Below are 25,546 nucleotides of genomic sequence, written 5' to 3'. Positions count from 1 at the left end.
AAACAAAACCCAACTTTATTCTGCCTACAAGAAACTCCTGTCACCTGTAAAAACAGACAGAGATTGTGAGTGAAGAAATGGAAGAATGTATTCCACACAAATGAAAACCAAAAGTATATAGGAGTAGCTATACTTATATCAGACAAAATAGATTAGGCTAGAGAAATAAATAAAGAGCATTCAAATTCAAAATGAGGAAGTCAAATTGTCCCTGTTTGCAGAAAACATGATCTTATATACAGAAAAATCTAAATACTCCACAAAGTACTTTTAGAACTAATAAACAAATTCAGTAAAGTTGTAGGATACAAAATCAACCTACAAAAATCAGTAGCATTTCTGTATGCCAATAAAAACAACAACAAAAAGAAATCAAGAAAGCAATTCCATTTATACTAGCTACAAAAAATCCCTAGGAGTAAATTTAACCAAGGAGGTGAAAGATCTCTACAATGAAAACTATAAAACACTGATGAAAGAAATAGTAGAGGACACAAAAACAATGAAAAGACATCCTATGCTCATGAATGGAAAGAATTAGTATTGTTAAAATGACCATACTACTCAAGCTACAGATTCAATGCATTTCCAATTAAAATACCAATGACATTCTTCATAGAAATAGAAAAAACAGTCTTAAAATTCATATGGAAACAAAAAAGATCCTGAGGAGCCAAAGCAATCCTAAGCAAAAAGAACAAACCTGGATGCATCACTCTGTCTGGCTTCAAATATACTACAAAGTTTTAGTGACCAAAACACCGTGATATTGTATAAAAACAGAAATAAGGACAAATAGAACAGAATAGAGGACCTAAAAATGAATCCAACTATTTACAGCCAACTAATTTTCCGAAAAGACGACAAGAACATACACTAGTGAAAGAACATCCTTTTCACTAAATGGTGTTGGGAAAACTGGATATTCATATTAAAGAAGAATTAAATTAGACCCCTAACTCTCAGCATATATAAAAATGAACCCAATATAGATTAAATAATTAAATGTAAGACACAAAACCCTAAAACTGCTAGAAGAAAACAGGGAAAATGCTTCTGGACATTGGTCTAGGAAAAAAATTTATGGATAAGACTTCAAGAGTACAGGGAACAAAAATAAAAATAGACAAGTGGGACTATATCAAACGAAAAGCCTCTACACAATAAAGGGTATCATCAACAAAGAGGCAACCTGTAGAATGAAAATAAATATTTGCAAACTATTTACCTGACAAAATATCCAGGATATACAAGGAACTCAAAAAAATCAGCAGCTCAAAAAATAACTCCAAAAAACCTCAAATATTTTGATTTAAAAATGGGCAAATGATCTAAAGACTTCTCAAAAGAAGACAAGCAAATGACCAACAAGTACATGAAAAAAAAAAAAAAAAAACACTCGACATCACTAATCATCAGAGAAATACAAATCAAAACCACGATGAGATATCACCTCACACTTGTTAGAATGACTATTGTCAAAAAGACAAAAAATAACAAATGCCAGTGAGGATACAGGAAAAAGGAAACTCATACAGTATTAGTGTGATTGTGAATTAGTACAGCCATTATGGAAAACAGTATGGAGGTTCCTCAAAAAACTAAAAATAGAACTGCTATGTGATCCAGCACTACCGGATACCTATCCAAAGACAAGCAAATCAGTGTATTGAAGAGGTATCTGCACTCCCATGTTTATTGTAGCATTATTCACAATAGCCAAGGTAATGGAATCAAACTACAACTCCATCAACAAATGAATGGATAGAAAAAATGTGGTATATATGCACAATAGAAAACGATTCAGTTATAAATAAGAATTAAGTCCTGTCATTCATGGCAACATGGATGAACCTGGAGGACATTATGTTAAGTGAAATAAATCAGGCACAGAAAGATAAATAACACATATTCACACCCATATATGAGCTCAAAAGTTGAAGTCATAGAAGGAAATAGTAGAATAGTGGTTACTAGAGGCTGGTAAAAGTAGTGGGGAGGAGGAATAGGGAAAGGTTGGTTAATGGATACAAAATTACAGCTAGATAGGAGAAATAAATTCCAGTGTTTTATAGCACTGTGGGATGAGTATACTTAACAACAATTTACTGTATGTTTTCAAAAAACTAGAAGAGAGGATTTGGAATGTTCCCAACAAAAAGAAATGATAAATTTTTGAGGTGATGGATATGCTAATTGCCCTTACTTGATGATTACACATAGTACAGATGTATCAAAATATCACTCTGTGTTGCATAAATATATACAACTATTATATGTGGACTAAAAAGAAAAGAAAAAATCCATTTGTTTCCAAGATCATTAGTCTAAGTTAATATTTCCCAGTGTGGCTTTACTATGAACAGCATCAGCATCACCTAGGAATTTATTAGAAATGCAAATTCTCACACTCCAGTGGGTCCAACTGAATCAAATTCTGGGGATTAGATGCAGAAGTCTGATTTAGCAAGACTTTTCAATGATTCTGAATGCTTGGAAGTACAGCAGCCACCTTTTTATCCCTCCTTCCACCCTTCCCCTGAGAAAAGACAATACTAAGAATGGCAAAGTAGTGACTCTAAGAAGCCAAGTCCTTTATTATATAATTAAGCTAACAAACCAACTCTGGGGCCTCCCCTACCACTAGACTTCCTCTAATGTGAGATAATGAATAAACTACATTTTCTGTTACATACAATCAGAAGCATCTTAATTGACAGATTAAATGAGGGGGGAAAAGTTTAGTTTAGATTAATAGGTTAAAATGTTCGTTGATTGATGGTTTGGTTGTTCCTATAAAAGTGAAGAGTTTAAAACAATATGAATTATTCAAACGATAAAATGTTAAGTGCTTAAAATGTTAAAGGCAATATTAATCAATAGGAAGTTACAGAATAAGATGTCCAAAAACTGAATGAGGAAATGTGTCTGTTTTTTAAGTTAAATAATTGCCATATTAGCAGATAAAGTTAAAAACTGGCTATTGACTTCAGAAATTCCATTGACAAGTTTTCCTTATCACTCATTAGAAATATTTTAAAATTATATAACTGACTGTGTTTTATTCTTAAACACTGATGATCTTTTAGAATTTTTATTTATATAGTTGTGTGCCCTGACACTAGATTTTTTTCTTTTCTTTTCTTTTCTTTTTGAGACAGAGTCTCGTTCTGTCACCCAGGCAAGAGTGCAGTTGTGTGGTCTCAGCTCACTGCAACCTCTGCCTCCTGGGTTCAAGCAATTCTCCTGCCTCAGCCTCCTGAGTAGCTGGAATTACAGGCACGCTCCACCACGCCAGGCCAATTTTTGTATTTTTAGTAGAGATGGGGTTTCACCATGTTGGTCAGGCTGATATAGAACTCCTGACCTTGTGATCTGCCCACCTTGGCCTTTCAAAGTGCTGGGATTACAGGAGTGAGCCACAGCACCTGGCTAGTTTTTTTCTTTAACTAATGATTAGTTAGTGACAGATTCGACTATGGAATTGCTAAAATGAAACTAAGTTTACACTTTCTTAAAGTATAATATAGTCTTTTCTTTTTCCCAAAAGGTAGGCAAAAATGTTTATTATTTTGTGGTTTGCACATCAACTTGTTTCTATTAGCAGACACAATTAGAACAGTTAAAAAGCTATGACATTTGAGTTTTTAAAAAACTTATAGTTATTGTTTCCTCATTTAAATGACCAAAATGTTATTTTAACCCTGGAAAAGTACAAAAGTACTTGGAAAGGTAAAGATGTCAGCATTGCACATTTGATTAAAACATTGAAATTTCTTTTAGGGAAATGAGAATCAATTCTCACTGAACAGACACCAAAACTACATATTTATATATAATTAAATTTAATGCTCAAAACATTGCGAAGAAAGCAGACTAGATTTCATTAATTGCTTTTTAAAGGTGATGAAGATGCGACTCATACAAAGGAAGCTCCCTGCTCAAGAATTTCTAAGTGTTTAATGTCAAAGTTAGGAGTCTAATATCCATCTTGGCTTGGGTATCCCTCCATCCCTCAATGTTTCCACAACGCCTTATTGGAGAATATATAAGAAGCTGCTCCGTTTATTTAGTTACCTTTTGTAGTTTATCATTTTGTTTGTTTAATTCTTGCCTGTTTCAATTCAGTGTGGCCCCCTACAACTGTTATAGTGTCTAATTCCTGAGTCTAGGATATTTGCCCCATAGCTAACTTGATGACTCTCAAGATTGTGTTAATAAAGTAACTGTCTTTCTTAGTCACTCTTGGTCAGTATCTACATCTATTCACTTATTGTTATTCAACCTTCAGATACCATTACTGAAGAAATCATTCTCCAAGCAGATCCTCTTCTAGAATCCCTTGGGTTTATCTTCTTGGAGTTGAAAAGTACTGCTCAAATGGGAGTGTAGTCTCATGAATAATAATCACAGATAGGCATAGTACTGGTAAAAATGGGAGTGTGATCTCATGAATAATAATCACAGGCATTTTATAGACATTATTCAGTAGGTAATTGAGACATGTTAATTAACATGCTCTATTGAAAAATCAACAGAATACATATTAAACATATGTCCTAGATCAAACGCCACTAAGTAGTATTCAGAATATTGATTTCATCTTTCCAGTTAAATTTTTGTTATTCAGAGTCTTTATAATTATATTTAAATAATAAGCAGAGTAAGGGCTAGGGAAAAATTGAGGGTTTTATTTTTTGTTTCTTTTCATTAAGACCTCATAATGGCTTTAGAAAGCATGAAGGACATAACAAGGATTGTATCTTTTTGTATATTCCATGATTTAAATCAACAATTGAAATTCTCAGTTGCTGCATAACTTTAATCAGTTATCAAAGAGGATATAAACAGATAAGAACATATTTTAGGTTATATTCTTAGGGCCAAGACGTTGCTTAAAGTTTTTTTTTTTTTTTTTTTTTTTTGAGACAGAGTTTTGCTCCTGTTGCCCAGGCTGGAGTGCAATGGCATGATCTCCGCAATCTCCGCTCACTGCAACCTCTGCCTCCTGGGTTCAAGCGATTCTACTGCCTCAGCCTCCCAAGTAGCAGGGATTATAGGCAAGTGCCACGACGCCTGGCTAATTTTTGTATTTTTTAGTAAAGACGGGGTTGGCCAGGCTAGTCTTGAACTCCTTACCTCAGCTGATCTGCCCACCTCTGCCTCCCAAAATGTTGGGATTATAAGCGTCAGCCACTGCCCCCCGCCTAAAGATTTCTTACTTTACTAAGCATTAAGTAACACTAGGCATCAGCCAAGGTGGATGAAAATGGTCAATTAAGAACCTGTGAAACTGTAAGTCATCATTAGTATCCCTCTGGCTTTGACAATGACTTACCATCTTCTAAGTGGCATACATACTATTCTTAAGTAGGTATGACAACCCCTGTCAGCTTTGATTTTGAAAATATACATCATCAAATGATCTGCAACAGTGGTTCTGAAAGTGTGGTCCCTCCCACCTAGAATTTTTTTAGAAATGTAAACTCTTGGGCCCCACCTCAGCCCTACTGTATTAGAAACTCTGGAGGTGGGGCCCAGCATTCTGTTTCATTAGTCCTTTAGGTGATTCCAATGCATGCTAAAGTTTCGGTGCTGTTTACAAGAAGCATTAATCTTTCATCTAAAAATATTTTGATCATGCCAATAGTATTCAATTCTAAAAATGAATAAGAATGTACAGGGATAACTCAGAGATATTGTGAGCTTGGTTTGAGACCACCACAATAAAGCAAATATCACAATACAGCAAGGAATACAAATTTTTTGATTTCCCAGTGCATATAAAATTTATGTTTACACTATACTGTAGTCTATTAAGTGTTCAATAGCAAGTCTAAAAAATGTACATACCTTAGTTAAAAAATACTTTATTGCTAAAGTATGCTAATGATCATCTGAGCCATCAGTGAGTCATAATATTTTGGCTGGTAGGGGATCTTGCCTTGACGTTAATGGCTATTGACTGATCGGGGTGGTGATTGCGGAAAGTTACACTGGCTGTGGCAATTTCCTAAAATAAGACAATAATAAAGTTTGTCGCATCAATTGACTGTTCCTTTCGCAAATGCTTTCTCTGTAGCGTTTGATGCTGTTTAGTAACATAGTAGAACCTCTTTCAAAATTGGAGTCAGTCCTCTCAAACCCTGCCACTGCTTTATCAACTCAGTTTATAAAATACTCTAAATCATTTGTTGTCATTTCAACAAGGTTCACAGCATATCTACCCAGCAGTAGGTTCTATCATAAGAAAACATTTTCTGTGTTTTCTTAGGAGGAAGTAATTCCTCATCTGCTCAACTTTTTTTTTTTTTTTTTTTTTTTTTTTTTGAGGCGGAGTCTCACTCTGTCACCCAGGCTGGAGTGCAGTGGCTCGATCTTGGCTCACTGTAAGCTCCGCCTCCCGGGGTCACGCCGTTCTCCTGCCTCAGCCTCCTGAGTAGCTGGGACTACAGGCGCCTGCCACCATGCCTGGCTTTTTTTTTTTTTTTTTTTTTTTTTTTTGTATTTTTAGTAGAGACGGGTATTTTAGTAGAGTATTTTATTTCACCGTGTTAGCCAGGATGGTCTCGATCTCCTGACCTCGTGATCCGTCCGCCTCGTCCTCCCAAAGTGCTGGGATTACAGGCGTGAACCACCACGCCTGGCCCTGTTCAACTTTTATCATGAAATTGCAGGCCGGGCGCAATGGCTCATGCCTGTAATCCCAGCACTTTGGGAGGCCGAGACGGGAGGATCACGAGGTCAGGAGATCGAGACCATCCTGGCTAACACGGTGAAATCTGTCTCTACTAAAAACATAAAAAAATTAGCTGGGGGTGGTAGCAGGCGCCTGTAGTCCCAGCTACTTGGGAGGGAGGCAGAACTTGCAGTGAGCCGAGATAGTGCCACTGCACTCCAGCCTGGGTGACAGAGCAAGACTCTTATCTCAAAAAACAAACAAAAAAAAGAAATTGCAGCAATTCAGTAACATCTGCCATTTCTACCACATCTGTACTTACTTCCTCCACTGAAGTTTTGAATCCCTCAAAGTCATCCATGAGGGCTGGAATCAACTTCTTCTAAGCTCCTGTTAATGTTGCCATTTTGTCTTTCTTTCGTGAATCACAAATGTTTTTAATGACACCTAGAATGGTGAATCCTCTCCAGAAAGTTTTCAATTTACTTTATCCAGATCCATCAGAGGAATCACTATCTGTGGTAACTATAGCCTTATGACATGTGTTTCTTAAATAATAAGACTTGAAAGTTAAAATCCTCCCTTGATCCATGGACTGCAGAATAGACAGCAGACATGAAAACGTTATTCTCCTTTTACTTCATATCAGAGCTCTTGGGTGACTAGCTGCACTGTGAAGAGCAGTAATATTTTGAAAGGAATCTTTTTTTTTTTTTTTGCGGTCTCAACAGTGGGCTTAAAATATTAAGTAAACCATGCTATAAATGGATCTGCTGTCCTACAGGCTCTGTTGTTCCATTGATAGAGCACAAGCAAAGTAGATTTAGTATCATTCTTTAGGGATCTAGAATTTTCAGAATGATAAATCATCATTGGCTTCAACTTAAAGTCAACAGCTGTATTGGTTCCTAACAAGAAAGTCAGCCTGTGGCTTTTTATCCACGTTGAAAATCTGTTATTTAGTGTAGCCACCATCATCAATGATCTTAGCTAGGTCTTCTGGATTACTTGCTGCCACTTCTCCATCACTCCTTGCTGCTTCACCTTGTACTTTTATGTTATGGAGATGGCTTCTTTCCTTAAATCTCAAGAACCAACTTCTGCTATCTTCAAACTTTTCTTCTGCAGCTAACTCACCTCTCTCAACCTTCACAGAATTCAAGAGAGTTAGGGACTTACTCTGAATTAGGCTTTGGCCTAAAGGAATGTTATGCCTGGTTTGGTCTTGTATCCAGACCGCTCAAACTTCTGCACATCAGCAAAAATACTGTTTAGCTTTCTTATCATTTGTGTGTTCACTAGAGTAGCACTTTTAATTTCCTTCAAGAACTTTTCCTTTGTATTCACAACTTGGCTAATTGATGCATGAGGCCTAGCTTTCAGCCTGCCTCAGCTTTCAACATGCTTTCCTCATTAAGCTTAATCATTTCTATCTTTTGATTTAAAGACAGGAACATATGACTCTTTCTTTCACTGGATCATTTAGAGGCCATTGTAGGGTTATTATTATTGGACTAGTTTCAATATTATTGTGTCCCAAGAAATAGGAGGGCCCAAGGAGGAGAGAGCTAGGGAAATCACTGGTCAATGGAGAAGTCAGAACACACACATTTATCCATTAAGTTTTCTGTCTTATGCTGGCACGGTTCAGGGCACCCCACAACAATTACAATAGTAACATCAAAAGTTACCACAGGTCATCATAACAGGTATAATAATAATGGGAAAGTTTGAAACATTGCAAGAATTACTAAAATGTGACACAGAGACATGAAGTGAGTACATGCTTTTGGAAAAATAGTGCCAATCAAAATCCTCAATGCAAGGTTGCCAGAAACCTTCAATTTATAAAAAACACAATTACCTGTTGAGTGCTATGTATATGTAAGTGAAGTGGAATAAAATGGAAGTATGACCGTATATGAATATTTAAACTTCCTCCAGTGTTCTTAAATTATATAAGGATTTGAACTTCTTCGAGTACATAAATATGAGAGGAAAGAGTATTAAAATCATAAAGAAATCATACTTCTACTCTCTTAGGTAATTGAGTATCACATTGACAAAACCATGGTTTGAAAGAATAAGAACAAAAGTTAGCAATTCAGTGATAATGAAGCTACAGTTGTCATCCTAGCTATGAAGTCAGTTTTTGTTTTCTTATTCCAGGTCAGGACCTTTGGAAAAATGCTTCTTTGACTAGGTGTATCAAGTTTTAGCAGCACCAGTTAGATGAAAGAAGAGGGGTAGGGAAGCTTCACAAAGTAAGGATAAAATGTCATTTTCTTGAAACTGGGTTTCTCAAACAAATAATTTTATCCTTAAAGAAAAGAAGTTGTATAACATTTCAGAGGCTCTAAAAATTTCAAGTATATTACACACAAATTTTATGTTGGGGAGAGAGCAAAAGTATAGTTTTTTGACTGGCTTTACACTATTCTCACTATTTAATCACTTGAAACAAACTTATGTCTTCATTATCTGGGGCTAAAATACTTCTATAATTTGCTTTATTTATTTTGAGATGTACTTATAAGCCATGGTCTAGTTAAGTTGTAAATATGGGTAATATAGTAATGGTACAGAACAGAATTGTAAGCACTGCTTATATTTAAGGATAGTTATGCATAGATAATCAATAAAGGAGGATTCTGGAGTTTCAGCTAAGAAGAGGATATATATGAAAAAAGTAGATATTTCAATACATTATCAATGAGCAAAATTCAGCAAAAAAGTCAACATATGCTTGTTTATGGGGATTAAACAAAGTTAAAAAAATTTTAAATCAAATCAACATAAAGATGATCTTTATCCAGAGTATCAGACAAGTTGCAGAAGCTACGTATATTAGTCTGTTTTTATGCTGCTGATAGACATACCCAAGACTGGGACCAAAAAGAGGTTTAATTGGACGTACAATTAAATGTACCCAAATGCCTGGGGAGGCCTCAGAAACATGGTGGGAGGCAAAAGGCACTTCTTACACGGTGGCAGCAAGAGAAAATGAGGAAGAAGCAAAAGCAGAAACCCCTGATAAACCCATCAGACCTTGTGAGGCTTATTCACTATCATGAGAATAGCATGGGGAAGACTGGCCCCTATGATTCAATTACCTCCACCTGGGTCCCTCCTACAACACATGGGAATTCTGGGAGATACAAGTCAAATTGAAATTTAGGTGGGGACACAGCCAAACCATATTATCCTGCTCCTGGGCCCTCCAAATATCATCTCCTCACATTTCAAAACCAATCATGCCCTCCCAACAGTCCCCCAAAGTCTTAAGCCACTTCAGCATTAACCCAAAAGTCCACAGTTCAAAGTCTCACCTGAGAGAAAGGCAAGTCCCTTCCGCCTATGAGCCTGTAAAATCAAAAGCAAGCTAGTTACTTCCTAGATACAATGGAGGTACAGGTATTGGGTAAATGTAGCCATTCCAAATGGGAGAAATTGGTCAAAACAAAGGGGTTACAGGGCCCATGCAAGTCCAAAATTCAGCAGGGCAGTCAATTTTTAAAGCTCCAGAATGATCTCCTTTGACTCCAGGTCTCACATCCAGGTCATGCTGATGCAAGAGGTGGGTGCCCCTGGTCTTAGGCAGCTCCACCCCTGTGGCTTTGCAGGGTACAGCCTCCCTCCCTGCTGCTTTCATGGGCTGACGTTGAGTGTCTGTGGCTTTTCCAGGAGCACGATGCTAGCTGTCAATGGATCTACCATTCTGGGGTCTGGAGGATGGTGGCCCTCCTCTCACAGCTGGACTAGGCAACACCCCAGTAGGGACTCTGTATGGGGGCTCTGACTCCACATTTCCCTTCCACACTGCTCTAGCAGAGGTTCTCCATGAGGACCCCACCCCTGTAGCAAACATTTTCCTGGGAATCCAGGTATTTCCATACATATTCTGAAATATAGGTGGAGGTTCCCAAACCTCAGTTCTTGACTTCAGTGCATCCGCAGGCTCAACAACACGTGGAAGCTGCCAAGGCTTGGGGCTTCCACCCTCTGAAGCCATAACCTGAGCTGTACATTGGCCCCTTTCATCCATGGCTGGAGTGGCTGGAACACAGGGCACCAAGTCCCTAGGCTGCACACAGCATAGGGATCCTGGGCCCAGCCCATGAAACCCCTTTTTCCTCCTGGGCCTCCAGGTCTGTGATGGGGGGTTGCTGTGAAGGTCTTTGACATGGCCTGGAGATATTTTCCCCATGGTCTTGGGGATTATCATTAGGCTCCTTGCTGCTTGTGAAAATTTCTGCAGTCAACTTGAATTTCTTCCCAGAAAATGGGTTTTCCTTTTCTATCACATAGTCAGGCTGCAAATTTTCCAAACTTTTATTCTCTGCTTCCCTTATAAAACTGAATGTCTTTAACAGTCACCTCTTGAATGTTTTGCTGCTTAGAAATTTCTTCTGTCAGGTATCCTAAATCATCTTTCTTAAGTTCAAAATTTCACAAATCTCTAGAGCAGGGGCAAAATGCTGCCAGTCTCTTTGCTAAAACATAACAAGAGTCACCTTTACTCCGTTTCTCAACAAGTTCTTCATCTCCTTCTGAGACCACCTCAGCCTGGACCTTATTGTCCATATCACTATCAGCATTTTGGACAAAGCCATTCAACAAGTCTAACAAGTCTCTAGGAAGTTCCAAACTTTCCCAAATTTTCCTGTCTTCTTCTGAGCCCTCCAAACTGTTCCAACCTCTGCCTGTTACCCAGTTCCAAAGTCACTTCCACATTTTTGAGTATCTTTTCAGCAACATCCCACTCTACTGGTACCAATTTACTGTATTAGTCTGTTTTCACGCTGCTGATAAAGATATGCCAGAAACTGGTAAGAAAAAGAGATTTAATTGGTTCCACATGACAGTTCCACATGACTAGGGAGACCTCAGAATCGTGGTGGAAGGCAAAAGGCACTTCTTACATGGTGACAGCAAGAGAAAATGAGGAAGAAGCAAAAGCAGAAACCCCTGGTAAACCCATCAGATCTCGTGAGACTTATTCACTATAATGAGAATAGCACGGGAAAGACCAGCCCCCATGATTCAGTTATTCAGTTACCTCCCCCTGGGTCCCTCCCACAACACCTACGAATTCTAGGAGATACAATTCAAGTTGAGATTTGGGTGGGAACACAACTAAACCTTATCACTATGCTATAATTGCAAATAACACATGAGTTTGCAAAAGCTTGATTACATCTTAATGAATTCTTAAAGACTTTATCTTTCCTTAGTGATGTTTTAATTTTTCTACTATGTAATCTTAAACAGCAATAACATAGTCTTTCTCTATGTGTGTGTTAACTGCTTGGAAGTATAGTAAATGGTGTGTTAATATTAATTAGACTAATATAGGAGTATAAAGATCTATTTGTATTGGCAAAGAATCCCTTTGCGAATAATTCTTTTTTGAATATAAATGTGGCAGAGGAGTCTGAAACAAAGCTTTGAGTTTTAGCAGTACCAGAACATCTATATCTTCAACATATCATTTATAAAATATACTGAAAGAATATCCTCTACTTCATTCAATGAGTTTGGGAGCTGAAGCTGCTCAGAATAGCATCTCATATAACATCATCTTTTTGAAGTGCTATATGGCATGGCCTCTTGTGTATTATAGTATAATACCATTTTTTTGGTTACACCTTTCCTCCAGAGCTGGGTTTTCTTGGAAGCCAACAAAGCTTAAGCTTCAAGGTCCTCACTTGCAGAACCCTCTTTCAAGGCCCTGAGAAAGACTGTAGCAATGTTCTCATAATCTTATGTTTCAATAAAAATTTGCAAAATATATTTTAACTGCAATTGGCTTGAGGGCACTCTTTTTACTGACTTTCCCTCCTTCACAATTCTACTTCTATCAGGTAGCACTGAAGTGGCCATAGGTATATCTTGGATCTGGCTCAAAGAAAGTTGAGAAGGGGAAGCCCTGAGATTTCATTTGGATTTAGTGGATTATATAATTGTGGTTTGTAGTCATGCCTGTGCATGCTTACAGTTATTGCTAAATGTTTTGGTGGAGAAAAGACATACAGGAATATCCCTACTACCTGTACTAAATCAGTGGGCTGAAATCTTAATATAAATATGTCCCATGGTGCTCAGCACCTGAAGTATGTGGGTAGTAAGGGAGAAACAGAGCAAAAAGCTAGGTGATGGAACTCTTCTAGACGCTCATGAAAAGCAATTAACTATGTCTGAATTATCTTTCCATTATCTCTTTATAGAATGTTAAAAAAATCAGCCAAGCACGATGGCTCACACCCATAACTTCAGCACTTTGGGAGGCAGAGGCAGGCAGATCACCTGAAGCCAGGAGTTCGGGACCACCCTGGACAACATGTTGAAACCCTGTCTCTTAAAATAAATAAACAAATAAATAAATAATAAAGACTGGGCACAGTGGCTCACGCCTGTAATCCCAGCACTTTGGGAGGCCGAGGCGGGTGGATCACGAGGTCAGGAGATTGAGACCATCCTGACTAATATGATGAAACCCCATCTCTACTAAAAACACAGAAAAAATATTTGCCAGGCGTGGTGGCGGGTGCCTGTAGTCCCAGCTACTCGGGAGGCTGAGGCAGGAGAATGGCGTGAACCCGGGAGCCAGAGCTTGCAGGGAGCCAAGATCGCGCCACTGCACTCCAGCCTGGGCAACAGAGCGAGACTCAGTCTCAAAAGAAAAAATTTTTAATAAAAATAAATCATCATTGTGTGAGGAGGTCATTAAAGATCCTGCGGCCCTCACATTGTAGGAACAAAACATTTTAGTGTGCATTCATTAATTTTTAATTGGTAAAAACACTTATTTCCTAGATTTTGTGATGCCTATGGATTTGTCACTCAGATTTGTAATTTGTTGTGATTTCTTCTTCCATTCTAAATAAATATTCACTTCGTATCTAATTTAATATTGACAATTTTGTGATGTTAATTTTTTTTTTTTTTTTTTTTGAGACGGAGTCTCGCTCCGCCGCCCAGGCTGGAGTGCAGTGGCCGGGTCTCAGCTCACTGCAAGCTCCGCCTCCTGGGTTTACGCCATTCTCCTGCCTCAGCCTCCCGAGTAGCTGGGACTACAGGCGCCCGCCACGTCGCCTGGCTAGTTTTTGTATTTTTTAGGGGTTTCACCGTGTTAGCCAGGATGGTCTCGATCTCCTGACCTCGTGATCTGCCCATCTCGGCCTCCCAATGTGATGTTAATTTTATGTGTCAATTTTACTGGGCTAAGGGATGGTCAGATCACTGGGGAAAAAACCATATTATTTCTGGGTGTGTCTGTGAGGTATTTGGGGAAGAGATTAGCATTTGCATCAGTGGACTGAGTAAAGAAGATTCACCCTCATCAGTGTGAATGTTCCTCATCCAATGCATTGAGGATCCAAGTAGGACAAAAAGGCAGAGGAAGGGTGAATTTGCTTTCTCTGAACTGGAACATCAATCTTCTCCTGCCTTCAGATATTAGTGCTCCCAGTTCTTACGCCTTCTGACTCTGAATAAATTACATTGCTGGCTTTCCTGGTTCTCAAGCTTACAGACAGCAAATTATGAGATTTCTCTGCCTCCATAATTGCATGAGTCAATTCCCATAATAAATACCTCTCCCTGTAGACGACCCTGATACAGACTTTTGAGACAAGGTCTCACTCTGTTACCCAGGCTGGAGTGCAGTGGCACGATCTCGGCTCACTGCAACCTCTGCCTCCTGGGTTCAAGTGATTCTCCTGCTTCAGCCTCCCAAGTAGCTGGGACTGCAGATGCATGCCACCAAGCCTGGCTAATTTTTGTATTTTTAGTAGAGACAGGGTTTGACCACGTTGTCAGGCTGGTTTTGAACTCCTGATCTCAAGTAATCCACCCACATCAGCCTCACAAAGTGTTGGGAATACAAGTGTGAGCCACCACACCATGCCGATAAACCTGATACAGATTTTATATTCTTTTTCTTAGACGAAGTCTCCCAAATGGAATAAACTTTAAACTTTGCAAAAATCTGTATTTCCACCTGTATTTCTCATTCTAAAAGAGATTTAAGGTATCTTCCCAACACAATAGTTGTGATGGCTTTATTTTCAACTCCTTTGTCCTCATTAATGAGAGAAAATCTGAGGTCAAGGAAAAAAGGAAGGAAAAAATAAAAAAGGAAGGAGTGAAGGGAGGAAGGAGAGAAAGGAATCCTATCTATGGGAGGTATCTGTGTATGAGGGAATGAGTTGGGCTTTGGGGTCAGACAGACAAACCTGGCGCTAAAATCTCAAAGTCATCATTTATGAGCTATGTAGCAAGTTATTTTACCTCTTGAAACCTCAGTTCTCTCATCCATACAATGGGGATAATACCACTGACTTAGCAAGGTTATTATGAGAAATAAATTGCAACATATGTAAAGCACTTTGTCAAGTGCCTGACACATATAAGGCATTTAATACAAATTTAAAATGTTTTATTCTTGAATGCATAACCCAAGTTTTATCTCCTGAAATAGCCTTACTAATATGCCACCTTTAGGGTGAGTAGGAAAGAAATAATTCCAACATTTTTCTTGCTCTCTTCATAGCAAATCATGAACAGTACAACATATGTGGGTATTTCATTTCGTTTTCTGTCAAGACATGAGACTGTCTGTACAAGGTGCAAAAATATGTCATCTTTCATTCTGAACAAAAGTTAACAAACTGTTGTAGATGAACTGTCTAAAACATGGAATGGGATAGCAAATTTAGGAATCTTTATAAGAAGCTACACTGCCACTCACAGAAAAAGGTTTTGCACTTTATGTTTGCTTTAATGAAAAATAATCATAAATTAACTGTATTAGGGCAGCATCCAAATTATCTTTCTACTATCTCTTCACAGAATATTTAAAAACCATCACTGTATGAGGAGGTGATTAAAGACCCCATGGCCCCCACAATGTAGGAACAGAATATTTTAGGATGCATCTGTTAACTTTTCATTGGTAAAAACACTTATTTCCTAGATTTTTTGATGCTTGTGATATTTGTCATTCGAATTTGTAATTTGTTGTGATTTCTAATTCAATTTCTTATTCTAATAATGTGCTTATTTCAAAGACAAAGCAACAGTTTTGATATTCATCCATTTACTGACTCCCATGTTTCACAGGCACCTAAGCACAGTAGATTATAAAAATTTTAAAGTAAATGAATGGATTAGAAATAGCTCAGGAGTCAACCCAGGGTCCAGGGGTCTCTTAGGCTTATCTGACACTTCACAGCTGTGATGCTGTGGACAAGAAGGATGGAACACCTTCAGAAGGGATTATAAGAAACAGCAAGTTGTCAGCAATGACTGCATTAAAGAAAATCTGAAGGTACAAGAGGCTTGATTGAAGAAGAAGAAAAAACAACAGTGGTTAAAGTGCCACAAAATAACCTGAAATTTCTTGGTGCCCCCATTCATCAATGACTGCTATGTATACTTAGCTATTTATTGTTATACTGGAGGGGGTTAGATAACCTGTAAACTATGGATTAGAAGTAGTTAAGTGGTCGATTAGGCTTAGAAAAGCTAGTCACAGGTACATAGCTCTTCACTTGAGGTCTTTGCTAGATATAACTATATTTTTTTCCCTTGATGGAGAATTACATGCTACTGTAATCACCAAAGGCATTTGATTCTGTCTTCTTTGGTCTGAGACTCTAGAGCATCATGCTAAGACTATGGAATATTTACCACTAACCAAATAAAACAGGGGAATTCTAACTGATACATCTATACCCTCTGCCCTCTCCTTATTTCTAAAATATCTGAATTGTTCATCTCTCTATTGCCTATTATACTAGAATATCAGAGCTGCAGCCTAATAAGTCATTGAATCTTCTCTTTTATGATGCAGAAACCATTGCCACAACATCCCCTAAGAAGGGGCCACATACCCCTGCACTCTGCAGAAGATAGTTCATTCCTTTACCTTTCATTTTTAGAAAGTTCAACTTTATTAGTATATCATAACCCCTCCCTGCAATTCTGCCCATTGGTCATGGTTATTTCCTCTGGAACCTCCCAAATGTATACCTATCTTTCTTCATGAATTAGCCCTATGATTCTTAAGTCCAATACCTTAATCACTCAGCCATTCTGGTACTATAGCCCTATGATTCTTATAAAACACATACACAAACACATATACAAAAGCAGTCATATATCTTCCTCATAAAGTCTTGAAATAATCCAGGATTATTTCAAGTATTTCGGTCTCAAGAGAGAATTCATTGCACTCCCCACATTCACTCATTCCACAAACCTGTATTCAGTGCCTTCCATCTGTCAGGCACTTTGCTAGTCACCTGGGATACATCGGGAATCAAATAGCCCCCACAGAAAGATGCGAAATTGCTACTAGGATAAATATAGCAAAGGAGAGTTACCAAGTGCTTTCAAAGGATGTAATGAAGCAAGGTGGAAAAGTCAGAAAAGGCTGCCCTAAAGGAGTTAATATTGAATTAAAATCTGAAGGAAGAGTAGATACTAACTGAGGGAGGATAGAAAGATGATTATTGGAACAAAGGCCCTACCCAGGAAGTAGCAGGAAAACTTGCATACGTAGAAGAAGGGTGCTATAGCTAGGGTTCAGAGAACAGGGGGTGTGATTAATATTGAGTGTCAACTTGATTGGATTGAAGGATGCAAAGTATTGTTCCTGGATGTGCCTATGAGGGTGTTGCCAAAGGGGATTAACATTTGAGTCAGTGGACAGGGACAGGCAGACCCACCCTCAATCTGGGTGGGCGCCATCTAATTAGCTGCCAGCATAGCTAGAATAAAGCAGGCAGAAGAAAGTGGCATGAGGAAACTGGCTGAGTCTTCCGGCCTTCATCTTTCTCCCATGCTGGATGATTCCTGCCCTGGACCATCAGACTCCAAGTTCTTCAGGTTTTGGACTGTTGGACTTACACCAGTGATTTACCAGGGCCTCTCAGGCCTTTGGCTACAGACTGAAGGCTGCACAGTCAGCTTTCCTACTTTTGAGGTTTTGGGACTCAGACTGACTTCCTTGCTCCTCAGCTTGCAGACGGCCTATTGTGAGACTTCCCCTTGTGATCGTGTGACTCATGTGAGTCAGTTCTCCTAACAAACTCCCTGTTATATGTTCAAATATCCTCTAGTTCTGTCCCTTTAGAGAACGCTGACTAATACAGGGGGGCAAGGTCAACATGCAGCAGAGAGAGAATCAGAGCTGGACCACACAAACCCCTCCATGTTAGGGAGCTTTGTCTGTATCCAAAAAGCAAATGGAAGCCAGTGAAAGATCATAAGCATGGGGCCAGAGGTAGTGTTCAGAAGACCTCTCTGACTGTAGTGTGGATTCCTGGGAGACCAATGAGGAAGGTATTACAGTATTTCCGGTAAGAAGTAATGATGGTCTTTGGGCTAGGGTACTAGCTAGGGTACTACTTCCCAAGAGGGAAGTAGACCAACTGGTTTGGGAGTTATTTAGGGGTAGAATTGAAGGAAGTTAGTGATAGATTAAGTATTGACTAAGGGAGCAGAAAGCACCAAAGATGAACCTAGGCCTCTGCCTCAATATCAGGATGGTGATATCTTCTTAGATAGTGAAGACAGGTTTGGGAGAGAGAAAGACCATGAGGGTGGTTGCTGGCAGCTAGAAAGCCATTTATCTTTTTTTTTTTTTTTTGAGATGGAGTCTCGTTCTGTCGCCCAGGCTGGAGTGCAGTGGCCGGATCTCAGCTCACTGCAAGCTCCGCCTCCCGGGTTTATGCCATTCTCCTGCCTCAGCCTCCCAAATAGCTGGGACTGCAGGCGCCCGCCACCTCGCCCGGCTAATTTTTTTTTTTTTTTTTTTTTTTTTTGTATTTTTAGTGGAGACGGGGTTTCATCGTGTTAGCCAGGATGGTCTCGATCTCTTGACCTCGTGATCCGCCCGTCTCGGCCTCCTAAAGTGCTGGGATTACAGGCTTGAGCCACCGCGCCCGGCCAAAGCCATTTATCTTTATGCAAGCTATCGATGATAACTTTCAGGTGTCTTGCAGATAATGTGAAAAACCATTGGTAGCTTTTTATTTTTTGGTAAATACATAGCTCTTTTAAAAAATTTCTCCCTTCAGATAGAGGAAAAGTTTGTCATTACCATAATAAAATAGTTCCACTTTTAATGTCACATTTAGTAATCAGAAATATTAAAGTTCAACTTCATGTTGTCACAATTTAACTGTCAATGTTACCTGTATATAATTATACAAATTCCTCCACAGGAGTGCCATAGACTCTCTGTCCTCTGTCTTAACCCATTTATGCCCAAGGTTGCAATTTTCTGAATTTTTACAATCAGACCTTGGTGATGGCCTTGAGCAGTAGGATGTAAATAACTCCCACATGCTTAGTGTTCCAATAATGGAACACTAGGCATAAATGAGATAACATTTATTAAGTTCGACAAGGAAAATCTTTTCCTCCTGTTTGTGAAGGACTGAAACTTTTTCAACTCAAGCACAAGGACATGGGCTAAGCACTTTCAGTTTCCCCTCATATATCATTTGAACTGACAACGGATAGCATTTCATGACTTTTTAAAAAGACTTTTTACAATGAATAGCTTTGGTATACACTCAAGATATAACCAACTTACTGACTTTATGGAGCTAAAAACATTTCTTAAATCAAGTTGTAGTGAAACGTGTATCATTTTACCTAAAGAATCAGAGCCTACATTAGCAACCTCAAATTCTTATTTATCCTTGGAAATCTCAATATAGTTTTCTTTGGAGTGGGGAGTTCTTAATTTTTAAAGTGTAATTCAGAGCAAGTATGAGAGCCAAAATGCAGAAATAAGTTTCTAAAATTCAAATTAAATTCAAATATTTATTTAACAATGCAACTTTGAGGTTAGCATTCATTAAGAAACAAAGCAGCAAAGGAAAAAAAAAATCCACTGATCCTGTTCCAACTAGAAACATTTTTTTAAACCATTGAAAGGAAACTTTAGCACAGCCTCCAAAACAAAATTTGATTCTACTCTGTAATTAAAATGTAGCTATAGTACATGCCCCCTGGGCCCAAAGACCACTCTCCTCATTTTAAGCAGATTCACTATTAAACAGGCAAGACTTGTCAGGTCAGCCCTTAAGTAGTATTTCTCAATCCGAAAAAAAAAAAGTCTCTGTTCGAGAGAGCGAGGCATTGGTACAGGTCATCCCAAATTCTTATAGATTAAATTAGCTGGCCTGTGTTTTCTGACTCCTAGTCTGCTTTCCTCCTGCAGGGACACATAGAAGGGGGGATTCAGACTGGCAAGGCTGTTGAAGGGCAGTGTAAGTTGAGGGAGAAGGCACAAAAGAGCAGGCTCCGCTCTGCCTCAGTCTCTCATCAAAAGGTCTTATTTGTTATTGATAAGTTGACGCGCAGGCATCACCTATTCTCTGGACCCAGCCTGTAGAGTTTTTTTTCTCATATGGTCTTTTTCTACATCTCTGCTTAGGGGCTCACTATACATAACAGAAAGGTCACCGAAATGAGAGTCAAGTGAACCAAATTCTAATCCCAGCAGTGACACAGATGAGCCATGCGAGCTTGGGCAAATCTCTTAGTTTGTGACACTAGTTTCATGTCTGTAAAATAAATTCCTCTATGTGATTTCCCCTAGATCTCAACAGCCTCTGCTTACTAAGGGTAATAACCCTATTTTCATCATCTCTTACCCTCACCTGCATAACAACATATCAGCCCCATGAACCCTCCAGCCCCACGGCTTCTCTAATACTTACAAAGTCCCCTTCTTCCATTCAATTACATTAACTTATCATCTATATGCCAGATTTATGCTTAGCACTGGGACTAAACTAGCAAACAAAATAATATCATATTCCCAGCATTGAGCTAAAATAAGATTTTCATTCAAAGCAGAACATTCAGACTGCTACAGGGAACACAGATTGTAGGATAACCAGAGTGAACATGGAGACATGAATTGGAAAACTATTGCAATAGTTCAAGTAAGAGAGGATGGTTGGCAGGATTGGAAGGGTGAAGATGGAGAATTCAGTAACTATTTTAGAAGTCTTACTGAAGGATTAGGAAGGGGACGTAAGGGGGAGAAAGGGAAAAAGAGAGGTGCCAAGGTGACTCCCAGGTTTCTGGTTTGAGCTTTTGTGCTGATCAATGGAAAAGCCTGGGGAGGAGCATGTTTGAAGCTTGTGGAGTTCTCCTTGGACACATTCAGTCTGCAACATTCACAAGACATTCAGATGGAGATATCAAATAATGATTGGATGCAAGGCTGAAGTGCTCTGGATATAAACATTTGGGAGTTTTCAGCAAATAAGTGTTTCAAACCATGGGAATAGAGAAACTCACCCAGGGAGAGAGAACAGGCTGTCCCACATGAGCTCACAAACTGTCTTCTCTCATTGTTTGGTGCTAGCAGTCATATGTAGACCAATGGTGCTGGCCCCTAAGAGCAGTACTCCCCAGGGGTTCATGGCGTACTTGGTTCTTGGCAGGCATCCCTGGGCTAAAGCTAGACTACAGTCAGCCCAGAAGTGGAGCAAATTCTCTCTTCCACACTCAGTGTCCCGCTTGGTCACCTGAGTCACAGATCAGGCTGCTGAGTCTCTAGTACTTAGGAGAACATTACCTGCAAGTCTCGCTCATTCCTTATAAACTAGACACCAACATCTGAGCCAGGCACTGGATGTTGCCCTCAGACCAAAATCACATAACTGAAACCAAATACCCTTATGCATGCGTTCAGCACACCTACTCAAACTCGTCTGAGACTCCATTTAGGCTCAGGCTGCCCACCATGTTCACCACTACCACTGTTACTACCACACCATTTGAATAATTTTGAGAGAAAGGTTAACAAATTTTCCCAACCTTCAGCATCTTCATTAATGCTCTTAATCTTCTACCTATGTGGGGATTTGGCTTTGTGAAACACTTGCTACCAGAGAATCTAGGGAAGCAAAGGATGAAATATGTCTTCTCAATTTGATAAATAACCTACCAACCTATTGATTGCTGTATCACAGGAATAACACTACCACCATCAGAAAAAGCTGCCGAACAAATCCACCCTTGTGTCAAATCTTCTTGTCTGTATGACACCAAGTGCAAGGAGAAGAGCACTAGGAGAAGCTTTAAACAAGAAAGCATACATGAACAAGGTGAATATAACAATGATCAGAATTTGGACCACAGAAAAGGGGTATGGGGACCTTCTAGGTCTAGTAAAGGCACCTGTGTCACAGGCAATCCAGTGTGTACCCTCTGCCTGTTGTGTGGGTCACCTTTACACCAGTATCTGCCAGGCTCCAATGTGCCTGAGGGAACAAAAAACAAGATAATATCCTGTGTCATGTGTGCATGGTGCACACATTTTGATATGAAATCACATTATTTACTACATAGGATGTAGTAAGGGCCTTATCTGAAGCAAACAAAATATCTTGGAAAAGGAAGACTTCACTCTTCCTAGCAGCACTGGAGAAAGCTTTTCACTCAGCCCATTTAATCTGAGTCTTGAAGGATGTACAGGAGACTTCCAGGTGGGCAAGTTGTAAGTAAAGGAGAGAATTCTAGACTAGAGGGGAAGTTCATTTAAATGTGCAAAAGTAAAGAAGCAGATGGTGTTCTGGGATAATATTCCCCAAGTATGTGGACCTCAACATGGTTGGTACCTAGCAGTGCCAAGTGAGGTGGGAGAAGATTTTAAGTGGCATGCAGACACTACATTCAATAACACTGAATCATTTGGGTTTGAAAAAATTGTCTACCTTTTAATTCCTTTCCTTCCTCACCCAGGAAACTTTCTCAGTTGGCTCCTAGGATGCTGTAACTTTTCTCTTAAAAGCTAATCTTCCTTATTAACAAATGAGCAGGTTTCAGGTTTGGAGGTTTTACAGGCAATAGTATCTACCTAGAATTTAATATTATTTTTCTTTTATTAATTATTTTTACTTATGGCTAATTACAATGGTTTTCCATTTACAGTTATGATATGAAAATTTTTTTCTAAATAAACTCTAATAATGTGATTTAAGTACAGAAAAATATGGAGGAGTTAATCATACAGACGTGGTAAACACAGTAAAAATTATGACCATGGTATGTGAATATAGGAAATTTTAGAAATACTCTCAAGGAGAAAAGTTAGCAGGGTGATATTTTGGTATTACTATATTGTTCAGGGATCAAGCATGGTAAAATGGATAAAATTTAAAACCATGAGATAGAAATTCACATCTTCCTCTGCTACTTTCTAGCTGCATGGACAAGGGCTCTTAAGGGTTCTAAGTCTCAATTCCTTCACCTTTATATCAAGGATTAGTTATACAAGAATGTAAGGATTAGAGGCAACAAATATGCAGGTCATAAGATTGTAGACATTATTAATCTCCTTTATAATTTCCCAACAAGCTTTCAAGTTTAGTTATGATGGACTCTGACCTAATTCCTCTAATTATGTGAGACATTAGGTCTGCAGAGCTGTATTTGGCTTTAAAAAGAAATCAAATATATTATTTCTCTTAAGTATTCAATTAACTTACATAAGAATTTAAGAACTCAGCATAATGCTCACTCCCAGCTGTTCCTAGATTGTCCCAAATGGTTGTAAACTGGGGAGGGGACTGCCCACCCTGTCCAAGTCAGAAGTTTTAGGTTAAATTCTAATGGTCTTCTGAATGCATTTTGTAATACTTCTTCAATAAACTAAAAACAACAAACCGTAGAACTATACAAACAATGTAGCCTCATCTCTGAAAACTTACAATACTAAAAAAAGAAAAAAAAATCACTCAATTCATATTCCACAGTTTCGATCTCATCCTTTCAGCCACCTCTCTTCCTCCCATAATGAATGAGGCCTGAAGAAGCCTGTGAACATTAAAAGATTGGCAAACAAAAACTTAGTGCCCTACCACTTGGTTCTCTAGTTTTCTACTTCAAACACAAGTGCAGGCTGAAACCTGGAAACCAAGAGGTTTGTCTTTTCATGATGGCACCTTGCCTAAGTAAGAGATAAACTGGACCAGCCTACCTCCCTTAGTGAACAGAGTCTGTTTGAATTTCTGGCCCATGTAAAATTATTAAAGCAGGGCACACAAGCAGTTTCCTCTCAAACAGTAGCAATGATTTTTATTTTCCAAATTATGCACTGCCTTTTTGGGAAACCTGTCATGAGAGGATTTTCTGCCTGCTAAACCTATCTTGCATTTCCTGGAAGTGTTTTACTAAGTGGGTCATCTCATGTCACAAAGGAGAAAAAATCCAGGACACTGGTGATATCTACTGCACAGTTTTGCAGTTCTCACTACAAGCACAATGCACAAGCAATTTATGACTGCTGGATCTTTGGTATGGCTATACATTTGTCCTTCACATTTGTATACCACCATCACACTTCTTCCTAAATGAATCACTAGATTTAAATGGATCAGATATTGCTATTTCTTCTAACAATTTGGTAAAATTCATAAAAATCATTTTTAGAAAAGTCTTTTTTGGAGACCAAAGGAATGGAATGATATAAATCTCACGCCATAAAAATGAGTGCATTATTTTAAATGAGACATGATCAGACATTTTAACAGTTTTTAAAATGCTTATGTTCCCAAGTGATAGTATCTCCTACGAGAAATCATAGCTTTTGATTGGCTAAAAAGACTGAAAACGGCAGTGCTCTACCTCCTACCTTTTACACACACAAAAATGACCAACTGCTTCTGAATGATCTTTACATCTTGTTAATGATCTGTTTAAGGTTATTATAGTTTATAAAATGTTTTTTGTTTTGCAAATTCTGGCTATATAAACATAACCATAAATACAAGAAGACAAGCGTACCTAGGGTCTGATACTTTCTTTGTTGAGATATTAATAGTGTCAAATTTTGTATCTGAGGCATTGGAAAATGATCAAAGAATTCAAAATTTAACTTTGATAGAGTAGCTCTTTAGAAGAAAGCAAGCATGTGGCTTCATTACAGAACTCCGCTTAATCTCAGGATCTAAATGTTCCAAGTTTAAATAAATTCTCACAAGCCTGCTTGCTTTCTGATTGCCAAGTCTGAACAGCCACAAGCAGGATCTGACCTGTACCTATAAACACGTAAACCAGCACACATGAAATCACTAAGCGACGTAAAAGCAACAAGGAACAAGCACCAGTTAATTTTAAAGATAATATAAACAAAATGATACCTGTTCTTCGGCTCTTTGGTTTCTCAGCGTCGATAAATATCTCCTAATTGCATGGAGAGGATATTTTTTGAAATAAGAGAATCTAGATGGAGGCAACAGACTATCCATGGTGAGGAAAGCAAGAGGGTCTTTGTCTGCACTTCCTTGTCAGCAACCATACGAAATTAAAAACTTAGCAATTCCTCAGATGCCTAAAGATTTGTTTGTAGCTCGACCACTTCCCTCCTACAAACAAAGCAAATGTTCTCCTTGCTGTTTCCTCTTTTGGGTAGAGTTCCTGGTGAAACCAGACAGCCAAGTATGAACACTGTCTAGAAGCGTCCAGAAATGCAATGCCCAAAGGGCAATAGGAATTCAGGGGCTGGTCCACAGAATGCAAATTACTTAGTGGTAGTGATGCGACTGTCCTATTTCTAGCAACAGTGTTCTGTTGCAGGCTGTGTTAATATTAGCTAGCTGGTGACTTTCCATACCCACAGACTCTCGTGAGGCTTAATTTTAATTCTTCTGACACTTTTTCTACTTCTTAAACAGGGCATGAGATGTGGTTTTCCCAGTTTCCTTCTAGATTTCTTATCATCATGCGCACACACAGACACATAGCTCAGTTGCGGTCTGAGCTCGAAAGTGTTGATTCATTCAGTCTTGAGAAGACTGTTTTAGGGGACTACTAAAAAAAATTAACAAA

General features: G+C 38.7%; 1 protein-coding gene across 2 annotated transcripts in view; it reads right to left on the bottom strand.

Moving 5' to 3' along the window:
- ATP2C1 (ATPase secretory pathway Ca2+ transporting 1) overlaps nucleotides 1–25,309 on the bottom strand; it is a 158,541-nt gene extending 133,232 nt beyond the window's left edge. For both annotated transcript variants that reach the window (XM_010380319.2, XM_010380329.2), the window contains exon 1: nucleotides 24,859–25,309. In XM_010380319.2, coding sequence (XP_010378621.1) covers nucleotides 24,859–24,966 — 108 coding nt within the window. In that variant the 5' untranslated portion in view covers nucleotides 24,967–25,309. The remainder of the gene's footprint in view (nucleotides 1–24,858) is intronic.
- Nucleotides 25,310–25,546: the final 237 nt, after the last annotated feature.

The sequence above is a fragment of the Rhinopithecus roxellana genome, chromosome 1 (assembly GCF_007565055.1).
Source record: "Rhinopithecus roxellana isolate Shanxi Qingling chromosome 1, ASM756505v1, whole genome shotgun sequence".
Lineage (NCBI taxonomy): Eukaryota > Metazoa > Chordata > Mammalia > Primates > Cercopithecidae > Rhinopithecus > Rhinopithecus roxellana.
The sequence above is the reverse complement of the archived record's forward strand: the minus strand, read 5'-3'. Positions and strand labels throughout refer to the sequence as shown.